Source organism: Toxorhynchites rutilus, chromosome 2, assembly GCF_029784135.1.
Source record: "Toxorhynchites rutilus septentrionalis strain SRP chromosome 2, ASM2978413v1, whole genome shotgun sequence".
Classification (NCBI taxonomy): Eukaryota; Metazoa; Arthropoda; class Insecta; order Diptera; family Culicidae; genus Toxorhynchites; species Toxorhynchites rutilus.
In genome coordinates, this window is record NC_073745.1 from 53,384,010 (window position 1) to 53,404,496 (window position 20,487).

General features: G+C 38.2%; 2 protein-coding genes across 2 annotated transcripts in view; one reads left to right on the forward strand and one right to left on the reverse strand.

Annotated features, from left to right (window-relative positions):
• Positions 1-20,487, reverse strand: part of LOC129767683 (low-density lipoprotein receptor-related protein 6) — a 111,857-nt gene that overhangs the window by 16,636 nt on the left and 74,734 nt on the right. The window lies entirely within an intron of this gene.
• LOC129767684 (uncharacterized) lies at positions 18,294-19,699 on the forward strand. The gene is made up of 2 exons (XM_055768815.1): positions 18,294-18,429; positions 18,496-19,699. The coding sequence occupies exons 1-2, from the start codon at positions 18,407-18,409 to the stop codon at positions 19,442-19,444; spliced, it is 972 nt and encodes a 323-aa protein (XP_055624790.1). The 5' UTR covers positions 18,294-18,406; the 3' UTR covers positions 19,445-19,699.

Below are 20,487 nucleotides of genomic sequence, written 5' to 3' on the forward strand. Positions count from 1 at the left end.
CACTTTTTGAGCACATCCAGTCAGATAAACAGTGTCACAAGAATACTCAAGATGGACAGACATTCAAAAATTCGACAGATTTTATTTGTTCATGAATATTTAAAAAAATATTGATTTTACGTGTCCACGTGGACATTATTTAGACCCCCTCACTCTTCACCGTAGACAAGCGTGGACAGACCCCATTTCGGGAATTAAACTAACTCATTCATGACCATTTCAATGGTTTTTGGCTAATCCGGATGGTCTCCGGATGACCTACAGATCAAAATTTAAATCGATATGTGAGAAAAGCACGACTTTACTTCTAGGTGGAATCAATCACGTTTATGTGTCCTCAAATTCTTGAATTATCATCTAAATGACCGTAGGCAAAGAAACCAGTGAGATTGTATATATTTGGGCATATTACACTAGAGAATCATGAAAAAATAGATTGCTCAATTTCACTTTAAAACTTCGTTTTTAGATTTTCCGCTAAAATTTTTTCAAACTAACGCTTAAGGAGAATCTACAACAACAACAAAAATCATAGCGTTTATTCATAGCACCAGTACTGATTTGAAAAATAATTGGGTATGAATTGAATAAAAAAAATTTTTTTCTGAAATTGTGATCAATTTGCCTCCGGTTTACGAAGTCAATTTGATTTTCGGATACAATAAAGGTTTTTTTCACTCGACTGCAATGGAATTGATGTAAAAAATCATGGTGAAAAACTAAAGATATGTTTGAATACATTTGTCTCAAATTCCGAACACCATTTTTGTCACTGACTCAAATACGAACGGCAAAATGTATTTTTTTTAAAAACATAACTTTCGAACTACTGGATCGATTCAGATGATGGACATATCAAATAAAAGCAATTAGCTAGTCTTTTCGGAAAAAATATAAGGTTGAGTAAAAAATATTTCATTCTTTTTGCGTGAGATGAAACCTTTTTTAACATGCCTCTGATTGTTTAATCTGGATCAAATATGCACCGTTTTGTTATAAAATTTGATGTCATTCTAAAACTAAACTCATAATGCCTCTTCCATAGAAGTCTTGGTCTTTGTAGGGGGAAAAGCAACAGATTTTTGCGATCTTCTCTTGATCTTGTTTTGGTTTGGGCCTTTCCCAGGTGTTCTGTTGTCTAGTCTGGGAAAACGAAATCGACCCAAGGGGTATCGACCACATTGAGAACCCCTTCTTTAAAATCAGAAAATACCTTTCACATAACAAATTACATGTATCTGGAATCTCCCAGGCGATGATAGAGGATCATATTTGATGAAAAAAAAATCCTTCTACCCTTATGGTAGAATTTTAACGATGATGGAGTTATAGATTTTTTTTTTGTTTCGGGTTCTTTTTGCCTCAAATTGGCTGTACTTCAAAAAGTACGCTACGTAAGCTTCCGTTTGTAAGATGAGAATTATTTTTATTTTTTATATTTTATTTAAATTTGAATTAAACACATTTAAATTGGTACATTTAAGTAACATTTGTGGGTGAAAATCTTTAAAGCTAAAGATTTTCAAGTTGTTGTTATAAATTCCATCCCAAAAAATACATAATAAACTTAATTGTCGCACTACACGCGGGACGCGACAGTACAAAAAAAAATAGTTGAACTTGATTGTTTCTGTCAATTAAATTGAAGCTCTCTAAACGTTTTAGAATTTGTTCTTCGACATCTAACTATATATTTTCTAACTCCGCTGTGATATCATTTTGAACAATTCCTGGTGATAATTCAATTAGAAAAATCCACGATTTTTACTCCATTGTGCTCATAATAACCAATTAACTTACACTTTGATGTTGAAATATTACATTTTTTTCTTGAAATAAGTCATATTTCAATCACAAAACTTTTTTTTCAAACTGTATATAATAGAGTTCAAAATTGTATATAATCGAATCATATATAATCGAGTATGTATAAAATCGAATACGACCTGTTACTTCAGGAATCCTGTTTTGTTATTGTGGTTTCAGTTGAAAACCTGACTAAGAAAATCAATTTTACTCTCGTTGATTTGCACCGGTGACCTACGTTTTCCAAGGAAAGAGCAGACAAATATATGATTACAAATGGTGTAAACAAAATAGTTAAAACAACTACAGAAACTAAAAAATTAACAATGCTTCTTTTTTACGGAATTTACTGAAGCCAATATTTAATCACTGGTTTTTTTTTTTTTTTTTATCTTCGCTTATTTTTCGTCGGCCTATTTCCGCCACTTTAGTGCCAATCACCGACATCAGGGAGGCGACTCCACCTGTTCCTACCTATCAGACTCAACAACTCATGAGCCGGGCCAACTTCTTTTACTTCCGCTCCGAAGGAAGACGTAACCAGAGATTTTTCGCCTCAGAAAATCCCAACGACGCCAGCTGGGATTGAACCCAGGCCGATCGGATTGTGAGGCTGTTACGCTAACCATACAACCACTGGCGCCGTCACTCACTGGTTTTGAAAGTCACGTTTTTGCAAATGCTTAGTATTATAAATTATAGGCTGTATCGATACCTGTAAATGGTGTTAAAATGAAGCTTATATAACCCAAAGAATGTCAGAGTATTCATTATTCATTCAATTAATTCAAATTTACATTTAAAAATTAAGTGTTCGGAATTTGAGACAAAACGGTAACCCAGTAGCCGATAGAGAGAATAATTCCAAAAACAGAGAAGCAAAAAAAAAACAATTTCATCCGACACATCTTATAGCGTCGCGTTTGTTGTGTGAATTTTTTATCTCCCAACTGACAGACGAAACGGTTTCGCTGTGGCATCGCATCCGCAGACGCGCCGCCGCGTGCACTGTGTTCTTCTACAGCATCCAGCCGAAGACACTCTCTTTCTCTCATAAACATGTGTGTCGTAGAAACGGTACCGTTTCGGGGATCGCTTTGATCTTTTGCCGCCCATGTCTGCTTCAGTTGGATCCCCTCCGCAGCATCCCACATCCCGTTAGCGGTGGTACGTGCCACCTCGGATTTGTACTATTTACGACCTTAAAGCGCGTAAATCTCTCGAACAAGGTAACGTCGGAGGTGAGGAGCAGACTGGTGTTGATGAAGGTTGTTTGAAGTTGTTCTAGCATGAAAAATAGGATTTCAGGAATTTTTCAACGTCACGGGAACGACGTTGAATGTGACGAGGTGTGTCGGGCAGACTTTAATTTGAGGAGAAAAACGAAGGTGAAAAGTAGCAGAAATATTAACAACTTAAATTAGCTGTCCAGAGGGTTGATTTGTCTGAGGTTGAGCTACACTAACTTTTAATTCAACACGTCGAATATAAGCCAGACGAAATTGAACTCGATTCGCAAACAAAAACGTGAAACATCATTCACATGTTCCAAACTCTAAGCATCAGTATCCAGTTTTATTCCAATACTGTTTGTATGGTGTTCGATGAATAGATAGTTTTTCTGGAATTAATTGGCAAATTTATTGTTACGGATCTGAATGAATAAGGATAATCCGAACGAAGCTCAATTTTGCATCCCGCAATCCGATTGACTCGAATCGAGCGAGATTCGATCAGAACCCAAATTGATTCCACATCTGTTCAACTTCGAATTATTTTGACGTTTGTTTTAGGGCTTGTATCGTTAAGACAAGGATGTCAAGTTTACAACTTTGAAGAGCCTAATTTTTGTCGAAAACTTTTCTCTGATGCAGACATTCTCGGAATTTTATTTTTCAAGTTCAGAGCTGTTTAGAATTACGATAGAACAAAATTAATGCATTGTTTGTTTGAAATGAAAACGATGTATTGGGCTTGGATTTCTTAGGAACACCCTTTCTTTGGAGCTTGTTTCAGTTTTCTGCGCTGGTGTCTTGTATTTTAGAGGTCACTTCGTGATTTCTGCGATAACAAGGAGATGGAAGACATTTGCACTCATCTGGCATCTCTGGAGTGACATCCATTCCGCTCAGTTGCTCCTTGATGTTCGGTAAGTTTGTTAGAAATAACGCAACGCAACGCCAACGCAGTGTTTTCTCTATGGTAGCTGGCAACACGCTGAACTTTTTTTTTGTATATTTACTCCATTTTTCGCCAGATTCTTTTGACAATCCTATTTTTGAAATAAATATATCAACACTGAGCATGTAAGAGAAAATGTAAGATTTCGAATGATTATACCGCGAGCCTTTTCTCATTGATCGTAAAAATGTTTGCATTACAAGATAGGAAATATTTCAACGCATTTATCACAATGAATAATGCGCAAGCGATTGCGCAGACCAGAGTGTGTTTCCCTAACACGTGCTTGGATGCCAAGAAGTCTGAAGAAATCGTCATTGCAGATACATGCAAGCCGATAGCATATATGTTCCCACATTAACAGTTCGGCTGAAAAGTTTATAAGGTAACACAGTAAAACCATTTCATTCTTCAACATTCAACATTCAGCGATACAGCGATTATAGCGATCTTGCAACTTGATACCATTTTTATAGTACTCTTCCGGTTTTCCCTCAAAATAGGCCTCAGTTTCGGTAATAACTTCATCATCGGTCTTACATTTCTTGCCAGCAAGCATTCTTTTCAGGTCCGCGAACATAAAGAAGAACGAAAAAATCGCTTGGGGCCAGATCTGGAGAATACGGTGGATGTGGAAGTAATTCGAAGCTCAATTCATGCAATTTTGCCATCGTTTTCATTGATTTTTGATTTTTCCATTTTTTCACAATAACAAAAGTTACTTCACTCTCAATGGTGTATCTCACGAACCAATCGACCGATTGCGACCTTTGTAGAAGTTATTAAAATTTGTTGCGTGAGCGTTTAATCTGAAAGACCCTGTATTATTCAAGAGGAAATAAATTGCAATAATGAATTCCCTCAAGTGAACGAGTACTTCTTTGAATCTGGAAATGGCCCTGAATCTATAGAGTAGCGGCGGCTAGAAAGTTCATGAACAAATATCTTTAAGAAATAAATATTCCCAGCCAATTACATTCAGCTAGGTCACTTCCATTTGTTGAATCACATACATCGAAATTAACACGTTGGATAGAGAGCAAAAGAAACAGACGAAGATATCTGATAGATACCTAAAGCTATGATAATCTGAAGGTGCAATATCCGATTAGTTAGGCTGGTGACATAGCACCTCGCAGCCAGCCTCCGAAATAATTCGTTGACATGATAGAACACGACGCCTATCACATCGACTAAAGGGTGTGTCACATCAAATTGCATTACGGAAAAAACGCTGTAGAAATTCGCCCAGTAGACCGATCCTTTTGAAAATTTTAGACAGTAAAATAAAAACTATTAAACAACTTTTGGAATACTTGTTCTTTTTTATGGATTTTCACAACTATACGTTATAAGTATAATGATTCAAATGAATAAAAGTTAAACAGTAATAAAAACCACTTTTCAGCCGCAATTATCGCTATCAATGAAATCTGATGGTTCGAGAATAATATCAAATGTCTGTAATTCAAATTTTGAATTTGTGTGTTTGAATACGTATAAGAATATTGCGTATTTTTATACGATCTTTGAATCATATTTACTTATAAATTATACATATAAAACCTGCCAAATGTCTGTAAATCTGCCATCATTGAAATCAATGTATCAATGTATCGAAAATTCAGGGAAATCCTGTAAAATCAGGAAGGTTGGCATCTCTGGATGGTCAGAATAACCGTCGGTTTTAACCGTTTAGAATCTCTTTAATTTTATAGTAGTAATTTTTTATCTCGGGACAGGCTCCAACAGATGTGAAGCTGGGAACGTGACTGACGAATGCAGATCGTTACTAAGACAATCGCCAAATACTTTCTCTTATTTAATGCTTCAACGTTGTCAAGCTTCATCGCGGTGGGTAGCTAGACTTTTTCCTCGGACTATCAAGTATCTCCAAAATTTCTTTGGGTTGATTCGTAATTTTTTTGAATGTGGATTTGGTGAGCAGATATATGAGGCTTTGCCGAAGCATTTGCAGTTTCTACTAGTAATAGAATATTGATTTTTCCAAAAATCATAGAGGTGTTTAGAATTATTTTAAGCTGAATCTTTCGATTGGCAACGATTAGTAATAGTGGATGAAGTGCACTAGTCTTCTTCTGGGGAAAAAATTGAACAATCGCATAAAATAGTTTTAAAATACCGGAGAGATAATTATAGTTTTTATTATTTTAAAGTGATTAGGTAAATTGTTGTTTAACACTAGGTTTACGGGACGCGTCATTTTGACAATTTAGTTTTGTTTTTGATCTTTTATATATATTTCATCGCACTACATAGGTACTGTTACCAGTCTCATGCTTTGTTTTGTTTGTTTTAAGGTGTAAGTAGGAGCTTATTGAAGGGAGTAAGGGGGGGTCTTCGTAGCCACTTGGTTACGTGTTCGCTTACCAAGCGATCGATCGTGAGTTCAAACTCAGGGCCCTCAATTGACCATCTTTGTGTTGTTATAGAATAACTACGTCCACGCAACCATCATCAGCGATGGAAATCGATCCACGGTGGAACAAAGATCAATTCATCCATACAACTGCTCTGCTCTGCAAGAAACATCGGGCTGCTGTTCTATAAATAACCCAACAATGATCAATATCAACTGTCTCCGCTGTCCGGTCTGCTGAACAATGGAAGAACAGAAAGAATACCCTTACGCCTAAATGGCTACTACTGTGTAATTTACCATAATGTAATGGAATAGAAAACTAAACGCCTAAATGGCTACTACTAACTACTGTGTAATTCACAATTTATAGAAACATAAACATATGTACATGTACACGATTAAACCCGGCTCTGTTACAGCTAAATGCTAATGAGCCTAATAAATAAATGAGATAAAAAAAAAGGGAGTAAGGAGGTAATTTCGTATCTATTATACCACAGACACGCGCAAACGAAAAGGAAACATGTACAGCAACGCCCAGCAGTAAAACAAACGAAATTCGGACGATGTTCACGAACGGAATTATTAGGACTTAAGTAGTTTTCTTGTGGAAACTTTTTTTATGCGGTCCCTATCCACCGCATAAAAAAAGTTTTTTTTTAATTGTGTAGCGAAAACTATTATTAAAATCTACTGGTGAAGTTTTGTACAATTTTTTAGTGCGTTTTTTTTTTGGTGCGGTCCCTGTCTCTCGCACAAAAACGGGTTTACCTGTACTTTTCTATCGGGATGATATCGCATGGTTGCCAGAAAGTTGTAAAAAGTTTTTCTTTTTTTTTGAGTTTATTTTAGAGATTTTCAGCCTTAGGCTGGTTCATCTCTTGTTGTAGAAAGTTATGAAAAATGTTTCCATTAAAATATTTTGTTTTATCCATTTTTTGTAATAAACTAAATTAAGGTTCCAATAAATACGGATTACAATTGAGAGAGTGGCGCAAAATCACGCACTAGAAGTGGTTTTCAACGAGCAGGATAATACTCGTAAATCATATCACACCAGCAATCATCACGCTCCTGAAGCAGCAGCAAGCTAGACGAGAGACTACGAGAAAAATAAAAGCTAGACTCCAATCCGAGCCGGGCGAGAAAATCTGGTAGGAGGCGTAATCAATAATCACTATCAGCTCGTGTGATCTTTCGCCTTCGGGTTATACTTGGAATAAACTGCTGTATGAAATATGGCCGCACGGCAAGCAATAACAATTTGAATCATGGTGTTACAGCTGCTGTTGCTGCTTAAGCAGCGTCGTGACCAATCCGTTCGGTGCTCAATTTCACCGCGCGCGCTGCACACTACCAACCACAAGAGCCCGGGTAAACTACTTCATATATCATACGGAAATTATAGCAATGATACTCTTCGTGTCCGCCTCCCTCTTAATAGCTTGAACCGCTCTTATTTCTACTTGTATCAAGAGAAACGAGATATGAGCTGCATACTCTATTTGCATGGCAGGCAACCATAAGTTCTCGCCGAGCACTCACCGGTCAGTGGTCATTTACGATCTAGTTTATAACGGACCGGTGATTGCCTGCTTACTTGAGTCGCCCGTCTCAAGGGCTCAGTTGTTGGAAAAATAATTGTAAATTTTGTGTTCTATCCGTGTGTCTCTCCTCAAGAATCATTACGCCATGCTGGCCATGTGTTCTTCACCCCACTTAAAACCATGAACCAAGACCGTTGTTTTCGAGGAGCATCACTTCAGTTTTCCGCTTAGTCCTTACCGAAGTGTGGAGTACAGTGCAAACATTTTTGCAATTGTAATTAGCTTCATTATTTTTATTCAAATATCGCTGCCCCGGTCACTTTTTTTCTCGGAGGCGTTGTCGAGTTTTCTGTCGTGGGTCCTGCAACAGTGGACAGGATTTGCATACAGATCCCAGTCGCTCGCAGCGATGAAAGTTGCTCGCTCTCCCGTGTGCATGAATCATTTATTTATGCAACGGCAACAACAATGACCGTTTGCTCTTGACCATTCGTTTTGCATCGCCTTGTTACTCTCCTGGGATGCAATTTACATTCACCCTTTGCCCCTTTGCTCCCAGAGGGGGGGAATGTGGAGGATCAATTGTATGGAAAGTTGATCCGAATGAATTGAATATGAATTATTATTCCTATTTTAATAGAGGCGGGCCTTGACAGGCGAACGCTGCTGCGCTCGATAAACACGCATAAAAGAACGGATCACTGTTTGTTTATCATGAATACAAGCGTTCAACCTCTGCATTGAGTGTTGCTGTGCAGCTTCATCCACGATGCATCCATGCTGCCGCTTCATCCATGATCGAAACGAACCGGATAAAAGTCTTCGCACGGTCATTGGCCCGCATGTCATTTGATTCGACATTTGACGGACTTGGAGTCCGGAATATTTCATTGGCTATGTAAATCATCCGTTTTGCGGTTGAATTTGTTTGAAAGCCAGCGTTAGACTGTGTTGGAGAATGTAATTTCTTAGGCTTTCTTATAACGCTTAATACTAGGTGACTGATTTGAAATGTCACTAATATGAAGTGTAAATGATTTTCAAATATCTTTCAACAATTTTTTGACGTAGAACTACGTCTTTCATTAAGGCTGCCAAATCAGAAAACAGGTCACGTTTTTATGAAATAAAGTTAACGTTGATAACTTTTTTTGCCGCGAACGGATTTTAGCGATTTACATACTAAACGAATCGGAAATTCCCTAAGATTTGTTTAATATGCTATAGAATCCCCTGGTTTGTAAATGGTTAAAATTTATGAAAACTTTAGGCGTTTCCATTTTTTCATACATTTGTTCTGTCTATTTGTGTGCTTTCCCGAACAGAGCTGTCTATAACGAGCAACTTATCGACGACCAACGAAGGGGAAATCGTAGGATTTGAAGTCGCCGTGAACAAAGGAAAAGTAGAAGAATGAAGGGGAATATTTGCCTTGAGTATAAACAGTGGATCTCGCTGAGGCAAACTTTCATTCGGCATCGGACTGTTGAGCAATCCAGTTCACTTTGCTTTCGCTGCGCTTCGATCTAAGATTGGACCCCACCAGTGGTAATCCAACTTGGATATCGTCGTTTGCTTTTTCTATTCGTTATTCGTATCGTGTGTTTTTCTTCCCGCGTCATAAATTAGACGTTTCGCGTAGTGTGTGATGAGCAAAAGAAGAGGGAGGCAGGCTCTAGCCCTGCAAAAAACGAACGCAATGAAATTTCGAGGCAAGCGTCATCTAATGATGCACGCGATGTTGGTGTAGTGAAAAGCGCTCGCACTGAACCGAGCCTTCGCGAGTGTGACACCGCATCGAACAACAGCAAAATAGGCTATTTCGGCGCGTCGGTCGAAAATGTAAACGGCTTCTTTGATGCCTTTGAGAATGCATCAATGCATTAAACTGACATTGTTTAGTCACCAAGAAAGTAAATGTCGTTCTGGAATTTTGTATGTGATTATGTTTCGCTTACCAGTAGCAAAAATTCCTCCACTAAGGGTGACAGCTGCGCTTCTCTCGAGCATGAGAAAGTAATGCAACTTTTTTTGAGGCCAGTAATATTAACAAAAGTGTTTCTTTTGAGAATAGCGCAAAATGATGAGAAGTATTTGTATTCCTAGCAGCTTCAAGCCACCAATGTAAAGTCTGCTTCATTTAATATTGGAACAAATTCTTTTGCTCATTGTGGCGCTCCTAGTGGACGGATTTGGAAACTTTTTTCACCCACGTGTCGGGAAATTCATTACCTTTCACCATGTATTTATGTCATAACACCAAACGATAGCATTTTGTAAACAACCGCCATGGAAGCCGAACGGAGAGATAAAATTGTGCACAGTTTTCTTGAAAATCCATTGTTGTCGGCATCTAAGCTAGCTAAACAGCTTAAAATGCCCAGAAATACCGTATGGCGTGTTATCAGGCAGTACAAGGAAACATTGACGACGGCTCGGAAGCCACATTCGAAGCGTCGGAGTGGAACTGTCGACCGGAAACTGCGTGGGAAAGTCATCAAGGCCGTCAAGAGGAATCCCAATCTTTCAGACCGCGATTTGGCCAATAAGTTCCATGCCGCTCACAGTACGGTGCGACGAATTCGTCTCCGGGAAGGAATAAGGTCATTCCGAGCCAGCAAACAGCCAAATCGGACGCTGAAGCAGAACAATGTGGCCAGAATCCGTGCTCGAAAGCTGTACGACCCAGTGCTGACCAAGTTCGACGGATGTATTCTGATGGACGATGAGACCTACGTGAAGGCGGACTTTGAGCAAATCCCAGGTCAAAAATTTTATTTGGCGACGGCTCGGGGGGATTTACCTGCAAAATTTAAGTTCGTGTTTGCGGATAAATTCGCCCGCAAGTACATGATTTGGCAGGGGATATGCAGTTGTGGACAGAAAACCAAAGTCTTTCTCACTGACAAGACAATGACATCAGAAGTCTACAAAAAAGAGTGCCTACAGAAACGGATTCTGCCGTTTATTCGTGCCCACGACCGTCCAGTAATGTTTTGGCCGGACCTCGCAAGCTGCCATTACAGCAAAACGGTTATGGAATGGTACGCAACGAACGGGGTCAGCGTAATACCGAAGGACCTCAACCCCCCAAACTGCCCCCAGTTCCGGCCGATAGAGAAATACTGGGCAATCACGAAGCGGTAAAGGCTTAAGGCAAAGGGAAAACTTGTTAGGAACATGACTCAAATGAAGAACTGGTGGAATCAAATCGCCAAAACGGTGGACGAAAAGGGTGTGCGCCGCCTAATGTGCCGTATTACGGGAAAAGTACGAGAATTTCTTCGAAACAGCAATGAATAATTTGTAAATTATTCATTGCTGTTTCGAAAGATTCAGCAATTGTAAATTATTCATTGCAATGAAAGAGTAAAGAAAATGCTACATTTGTATGAAAAACAAATTATGAATTCGTTAATAAATGACTGAACTACACGCAATTGTTTGTGTTCCAATATTAAATGAAGCAGACTTTATGGTTCTGTATGCATGCTATGACGAACGCTTGCTTGGCGCTTGCTTTACGTTGTACGAACGATGCCTAGAGGTGCGATTGCTTTGAGGCAATACTAAAAAACATGTAGCATGATATTTGATACTTGCAAGTGTTGTCATTGTTGTTGTTTCCATTCGGTGCCAAAGATGTATTGATGTAGTTATGAGATGTGGAATAATGGTGCTGGTGTAACATGTATATAATCGACTGTAGCCGAGTCTATGTCAATTGCGAAAAAGGCCACCGGAATAGCGTTCGAGGTAAATTTTCAATGCATTGACATGAAATAAATTGCGACATACGATCAGCTAGTGTATTGTTTTGCGAGGGCAAGAATGAATCATCAATCAATTATCGTCAACTGATTTTACAATGAAAAACCATTTCAAAGATTATTCTACTAAGCAGTTGTTTCGAAAATTTCACAGCATTATAGAATAATATCCGAAGGTATAAACAAGCGACTTATATAAAATAACAGCGTAGTTCTACGTCAACAATGCGGTCGTATCTTGGACACAACCTCCTATAATTTTTTTTGAATTTTGTTTTTGAAACGAAATACCCTTGTCACGATTTTTTTACCTGGATGGTCTTCGACAGACCATGTCTCATCAAATGATGTCTCCAGCTTCCGTTGCTCATGTCTCCAGCTTATGTCATGTCCACTGGAAATAGAACTCTAGAGTTTGTTGTTTGTTGAGTTGTCACATCGTAAAGTGACCGTTTCATGTGAGTTGGAGTAACCCAAGATTTACCGAAGCGTTATTGCGTTATTGGTCATGATGATTATGTTTTGAATGATAAAGGCCTGATATGGTCAATTTAGAAAATTGGAGCTAGAGGCAAATGAACTCTCAGAATTGCAAGTTTCTAGGATCAACAAAAATGAAAACTTAAACTGAACTAACGGCCTTCGGGAACATGTGATATAAATGCGTGATTTTTTGCGCGATTTTTTTACGTGATTCTCTCGAAATTACACGATTTGTTTTGCCCGCACGCATCAGTCGCATAAAAAAAGAATTCAGTACATTCTTATTTCCACAGAGTGCAGATGCACTGGGTGTGAGAGCAAAGATTGCTTTTGCGAATCGATAAATTGCTTTTGCGAATCAGAACGCGGAATGTTTTATTGAGGTAAGGCTTAGATTTTTCATCTGTTTTGTGATTAGTTTCATAAAATATATTATGTTATTCATTGTAATAAATTGGTATGGAGTGCCCGAATCGAATCCATCAGGAAATGACTGAACAATAACTGTGAGTACAAGAGGAAGCTTGTATCTTCGATTTCGACCAATCAGAACGTGGGATTTCCATTTGGATAATAGTTGAGATTTTTTAATTTTTCGATAGTTACATTCGTGATATATATTATTTTTCGTGATACATATTATTTTTTTTCAATGTAGTAAATTGTTATGGAGTGCCCAAATCGATTGGCACTAAATCCTCATCATTCCATCATGAAAAGCGTTTGAAATTGGACCGCAAGGTAGACGTAGGACTTCCTTTGGCTTAGCTATCATTTGTCTGAAGTTACATCTAAATCAATTCTCAATGGTTGACTGAATGGATATTTTTAAAGTTTGCTTAACATCCTTCTTGTAAGTGTGTAAGTGGATGAGCATAAATCTTGAACATAAGGAAATATATAAAATTCAATTCTTTAGAGCTGGATGGTGGTCCTATAGGATCTCAGGATACCCAGGATACCCAGCGCAAATCATACCCTTACTTATTCCGACAATCCGACCTCCCCGCCAATTAGAATCATTGATCGACTACGACATTCTTGAACAAATGATATTCATTCTGCTGCTTTGACAATGAAAATGACTGCTGCTTGGACAATGTGTTTTTTCTTGGTAAGGTGAAATATTTTCAGCACCATATCCAACATTTCGTATTCTCCGCTATCGAATGCATAGCGAATAGCACCATTTGTACGCAATTTGCATTGAATTATCATCGATACTTCCTTTTTTGTTGAAGCCTCCATACAGTCAGGCGGCAGAAAAGAAATAGGATTTAGAGCGAAGAGAATAGTGCTAAGGCGAGTGAACGAGACCATTCTCCCGTCATTTAGTGATCACAACTAAATGGATTTACGAGCGGGCGAATGTGATTTAAATGATTGAAACAAGTTTTCGAGCCAATAATAATTAACCAGAATTTAACTCTTGGACATTTTATCTTTCGAGTGGTGTGATTTTCATACCACTCCGTTCAGCCTGAAAAGAGACGTGATTATCTTCCTTAGAGACGTTCAAAACCTTGCACTCGAAGTGTTATACTCTCGTTTTCGAAACCAAATATAATCATTTGAGAACAACATTTTTTTCGTATTCTACATTCTTACCATCGAAAATACAGAATATCAGTGTTATAATGGATTTTTGAATCTTTTTTCTATAGCAGAGACGAAGACGTTTCATTTCACGATAAAAATCTCTTAAATATACGAAATAAAAAAAAACAACCTTTGAATTTTGAATTATTGTGCAATGTGTGAACTTCACGACCCTCACTAAGACAAGGCTTACAATTTTAACGGGTTACATTTCTTACATCGGATCTATTATCTGATTTGAATATAAAAAAAAAAGAGTTTTTCCATATTTTTGGGAACCTTTCTGATTCCAATGGCTTATTGAAAAGCCATAAAAGTGGATGAGTTAATTCAGATGCCAAATTTTTTATAAAAACCGGTGAGATTCCGTCAGGACCTGGCCCTTTCGAGACATCCAGCTTATTTAATGCGTCAAAAATTTCAATGTAAGTTCAATGTAACATCACATGGAAATTCTGGAAGAAATGTAAAGAAGTCACGATCTCGGTCCTCCTCAGCTGTTTCAATATAAACTTCTTAAAAAAATGTTGCAAAGTGGTTGCAAATTCCCCACGGTATCGTCAAGGTGCATACGTGATGGAATACCATTGCTTTTTAATTTTGTTTTAATGTAATTAAAGAAACTTTTCGGGTTAGACTTTATGTCCGACTCTGTTTTTAAGTTGTAATCTTCAAAAGCGCTTTTAACAGTTAAGTTGAGCTGTTCAGATATTTACAGCTCAACTCAACGAGATTAGCGTCTGATTTGTATTTCTTATAAATTTTATGTTCCTTCTGTTTTTTATTTTATAGATTCTTCATGTTTTGATTGAACCAAATCGAATATTTTGTGTTTATATTTCTCCTATTTCGTTTTGTTGGTATCTCCTACTCTATAATTTCATTGATCATCGAGTAAAAAGTCGTCACTGCTACCTCAATGTTTTCCACACTTCTAACTAAATTCTGCCAATTGATATAGTTAAGCTTACACTTGATTGGTTGGTAATTTGCTTTAGTGTAATCAGAGACTCAAATTCTTAATCAAATGGTTTTTGAGTGTTATCTATAAATATAGAATATTCGATAGCTGTGTGGAAGGCTTCATTTTTCCAAAGTGGAGTTAATGATTCTCCACTTTTGTTTAGTCACTTCAGTCACACAAAAATCTTCGGTCATATTCGTCAACAAGAAACCCAAGAAGCATTTCTGTCGATTATGAACATTGTTTATTTGATTCAACCCAAGACCGGCTATTTTATCAAAAATAAATTGCCGAGTTTTATTATCATTAACAACTGGAAGCAAGATACATTCATTGTCAAAATCAGCTTTAATATTTTCATATCGATTTTCTTCTAGATTTCTAGAACCTAAATCTACCGCTACCATATCGAACGCACAAACAACGTCCTGAATACAGCCGCCCAAACACTTTTCTTTGATGTTGTCCCTCCACGCTTATCTCAGTTCCAGTCTCGAAACATAAAAAGCCAGTGTTTTCCCTGTTGCCGCTTCGCATAGGCGACGACGTTTTCCACAAGTTATTAAAACCTTCCACCGGTGCAGGCGGTATGGGGTGTAAACAAGCGGTGGTATGTGACAAGAGACCGTGTGTTCCATTTTCCGACCATGGGGTGGTCTCCCGACGGAAAGCAAACTAGCTGCGGATGAGCGGAGCATCCTACTGCACTGAACGTTAAATTGACCGGATTGAAAATGGGATGCAGTTTTTCCTGCATTTAAACTTTGATGTTGAAAACAATGACGCAATGGTTACTGCAGATGATAATGCTCCCTCATCGTTTGTTGGAAACGGCGATTATGGTTCTTTTTTTTTGTTGCTACAGAATATACTTTTGTCGTTTTCGTTTCTGTTGTTGTCATTCTTCTACTGGATGCATAATATTTGCTTAAAAATGGCAGTTGGGTATTTTTCTACTTCTGGTGCTGACACGGTTTTAAGTAGAAAAAAATGGATGGGTTATATCTATGATATAACTGCCAGGTTGACGTGGGACTACCTCAGCTTAGGAATCATTTGTTTGTATTGATTAAATTATTGATTGAATGAAACGATTTCCGAATTCAATTGAAAGCGATATATTTGCTTTGTGAGTAAAAAGATTGAACCTACGCCATGTAAGGTCAATTAATCCATTGTGATAGATCATGTTCTTCGTTACAAGTAAATTTAATGACAGTCCTTTTACGTTTGGTATGATGCCTAGGACAAAATATGTGAACGAAAGAATTATGAAACGATTATTTTGACATAGGTCTATGTCTTTGATTTCTATATAGGAGGTAACTCTACGAAAAATGTAACGATTTATTAAGAGTTTTCAAACTCATATTACTCAAAATCGTTATTGCGACCAATGTTGTGTTGTATACCATTAGACAGGGAATTTATCCAGCATTTTTTTTTGCTTCAGACATAAACAGTCAATATAGTAAAGGAAAATTAATAATTTTACAATTAAAATGGGTGTTTTTCGATATTACTGGTCACTCGGTTTTTCCACCACAACGCAACGAGCAATCTTTTTGCCTACAATTCGGCGTTAGCTCACAATGAGATTAGATGCGTATTATGAATTATTCTCGATTTGTCGATAATAGGCATTTATCAGTTGTCAGAATCAATGAAGAGATGATCTAGAAATGATCTTGATGATATTGGATGATTTCACCTAACCTCTCTCAAAATGGTCAACGTTGATAGAGATTTTATTAGATTTAAGTTTAGGTTGTTCTTCAATCAATTTGTGCTCAATTCACGTTTTATCGTGCAGGTCTGGCTACCAACAATTTATGAAATTGTGGAACAAGATGTCATTATATCGAGCATGTTGTTGGGTTATGTAAAAAATGCAATTAATGAATTTAACTGGCTGCTGATTTAGAAGTTCGAAAGGGTATACTCACTCATATTTTCCAGGGACTCCATTTGATGAATCAAAAAAGAATAAAATACAGATTTTGAACAATGAAAAAAACTCAATTCAAATGCAATTACTACACACAATCACAGTCCTATGTCAAGATCCCGATTGCATCTCTCAAGTGTTCGTACTTCTCGAACTGCGAATTTGCTTGAAACTTGAAAGTTCATTCATCTCTAGTGTCTGCACGATTTTCCCAGGTTCCTAAGTTTAAAAGACCGTGTTAGGGAAACATATTCTAGTCTGCACCAAGGCAAGCGAATACAAAAGTACTCGCAGTTTGCATTTATTTGCAAAGCCGAATTCTCCAGAAAACTTGGTTTTGAAGTCTGTGTTAGGCAAACACATTTCAGTCGGAACAAAAATGCCCCCGACTGGCATGTATTTGCAATACCGATTTCCCCAGACACCTTGGTTCTGAAGTCTGTGGTGGGGAAACACATTTCAGTCGGAACAAAAATACCCCTGACTTGCATGAATTTGCAATGCCTATTTCCCGACGCTCCGTGGATTTGAAGTCTGTGTTAGGGAAACACATTTTAGTCGGAACAAAATACAGGGTAACTTCGATATAACGTACATTTTACTTTCAAAATTGTACGTTGTATCGAATTGTACGTTATATAGAAGCATAATAAAGAACTCTGAAACGTAGCTTATATTACTTTATTGTGTTGCTGTTTGAGTAAGGTTGATGAATAAATTCAATTAGAAAACGAAGCCAACTTTCCCAAGATGTTTCCCTTCGTTCTGTTGATTGAAGTTTGATTCATTTAGAATCTTGAATCACAAAAAAGTTGTATTTCGGGATTGGTTAAAGTTACAACACAAACTGTAGTATCTAAATACAGATAATTTATTGTTCTTTCAGAAAAAAAAAATATGCAAAGAATAATATTTTTTTGGCCTTGATAATGTGTATGTTATATCGAGGTAAAATGTACGTTATATCGAGTGACGTTATATCAAGGGTACGTTATATCGAAGTTTCCCTGTACCCCCCAACTTGCATGAGTTTGCAATACCGATTCTCTCCAGGGACCGAAATCTCTGTTAGGGAACACATTTCGGTGGGAACAAAAGCTCCCCCTACTTTCATGTGCTTGCAATGCCGATTTCTTCAACGCTGCTTGGTTTTGAAGTGTGTGTTAGGGAACACATTTCGGTGAGAACAAAAGTCCCCCCATTTTCATGTATTTGCAATGCCGATTTCCCCAATGCTGCTTGGTTTTGATGGCTGTGTTGGGGAAACGGTAAATCGGGCCAATCAATACGAGGCAGTTAGGGCGTTTAGATAACGCTTAACATTTTACAGTTATTCAATTGTTTATCTAATGAAAAATTACATTTTGTAAATTGTGATAGATGCGTAGAAATATTCCTTGTCAATTGCTGCAAGCAATTCATTTTTTCCTGCGTGTTTTGTGTTTAGGTTTTCATTTTACCCCCCATATATTCCGGTTAAACGTAGTCCCACGTCAAAAAGTCTTCAATCAGCATTGTTACGCAATCATATTTCATCAAAAGCGATAACATTTGAATTGTAACGTGTCGAGTTAGTGCAATACCTTTCATACAAACGTCGTTGGTAGAACGCACATTATGTCATGATGTTATTGAATAAAATATTCTATTATCTGCGGCATTAGTACTGATCTTGGAAGAAGGTGAAACTCTCGCACTCAGTAGCGAAAACAAACTCGTGGCAGCATGATGAAACTGAGTGCAATCTTGTAAGATGTTATTTTGTACAATTTGTGGAAGTGAAAAATATATATTCAAATTTTCCTCGTTTCCAGTATTTTCCTGATAGTCAAAACGATAACGGATTCAACGGCATTAAACCTCGCTTGCTCGGAGGATTTCGAGGAACGACCCGAAAATCGGCTACTGCACGAGGGATGCATCATCCGTGATTTGTCGATAGCGGACAGCTCTGCACTGGAAGATGTAATCTTCCCAAGTGAATCCACCATCATTTTGTACAAACCAGAAATAGCTGCCAACGTTTCCCGAGAGCTGCAGAACCGACTCGAAAACACCGCGAAGGATCTCATCGTATTCGGAGGTCACGTCCCAGAGCTGCAGATTTGGCCTGGCTTGGAGAAACTAGTGCTTTTCGGCAGCCAAACTCGTGGTGTCGCTATCGACCAAAATGTCGATCAGTACAACCTCCGAGTGTTCAACGCGTGGAACTGCTCCTTCGACGCGACTCCCGCCAATATCAACCAATTAACCGAACTCATTTCCTTTGAGATGTATGGCTGCAACATTGAATCCGTTGATTTGGGCCAGTTCGATGGCTTGTCTCAACTGATACACATTGGATTAGTTCGACAGAAGATAGCAGAGGTGGTGGTCACTAAGTCAGTGTCTCTGGCGAATCTAACGTCGCTATCTTTGAACGATAACAACCTCAGGGCAGTCGACACGCGTCTTTGGCGAATGCCGAATTTAAAGCGACTCAGTTTGACCACCAATAAGCTCAGATTCATTATTGGTTTGGAACGGTTTGAAGAGCTACAAATGCTGGAGCTATACAACAACCGACTGAACTGTGACTGGATAAAGTACGCGAACGAATCGCTGAAGAAAGAAAGAATTCCGGCCGAAATGTTGCAACCTTGTCCCTCTACCGACAATGTGGAACAGCAGGAGTTTTGCTGCGTTGGCGATAGAACTGATCCAGCATTTCAAGAATATCTACTTGCTACTGAGACAGATGCACCACCTGCCACCGTACAATAAAGGAAAAATTTGGTGACGGTAATCCTCCCGGCAGGAAACATATCCGACACAAACCCCGCCAATTTGTGGCATTATAGACCACGTGTATCTCTCCCTATCCGAAAAAGAAAATATGAACCTCAAAACCATGTAATTAGGACAGTCAGGTTAAACGGCTAATAGCCCTCACACAAGCCTTCATTCGAGGGGTGTGAAACATGAATTATGAATTGTATTGTGAGTTATGAATACAAATGCTTGAGTCTCTGTTCCTTCCCTTTGTGTTTATCTTTTCCACACGCTCGTTGGGTCGTGGAATTATGATCGTTTCATTTGGTTTGCTTCCTTCCGCTTTGATGATTGTGTGTCTGTCTGGCGCACTTATCAAACAGGATCAAAATATCCCCTCTCCTGGTTGGTGCGCTCTGTGCGGCGCAGCAGGCATTTTTGGGGTGAGGAAACCCATCAATGTCATAATTCACGGGTACTTAACTTTGTTGCGTTTTTATTTGTGCAAGCCGTGCATAAACGCGGGTTCATCAACGTGAGTAGCTTCCTTTGTTGTTGGTACACGGAAAACTTGAAACCAGATCGAATGTGGTTATGTGTGAATAGAGTTCAGAGTTGCTCTCGGTTTCTCGCGTGGAAACGAACGTAAACCACACGGGGAGATTGATTTACGAAATGGCGTTCCGCTTTGACGCCATTTACCGAGTGGCAATCTTTGACGCGCGAAGTGTGCACCTCCTCCGATAACTAGGCTAGTACATGAAACGATGGACTGTAGAATTGAAAACAAGCGAAAGACCGTGAAACAGTTCTTATTTTGCACTAATTAACTTGATATGACATCGAGTCGCTACCTGGGTCGGAATTTCATCGGGCGAAGAATTCGCTTATCTTGATATTGGATATGTTGGCTTACCTGATCTTGCTTATTATCCTGCATCATGTTTGATAACGCTGTTTAAAGAATCAATATTAAGGAGAAAAAATAACATGAAACCCGGAACTAAAAATATGAATGAAAAGTATTTTCTTGTTTCATTTAATTAAATTGTTTT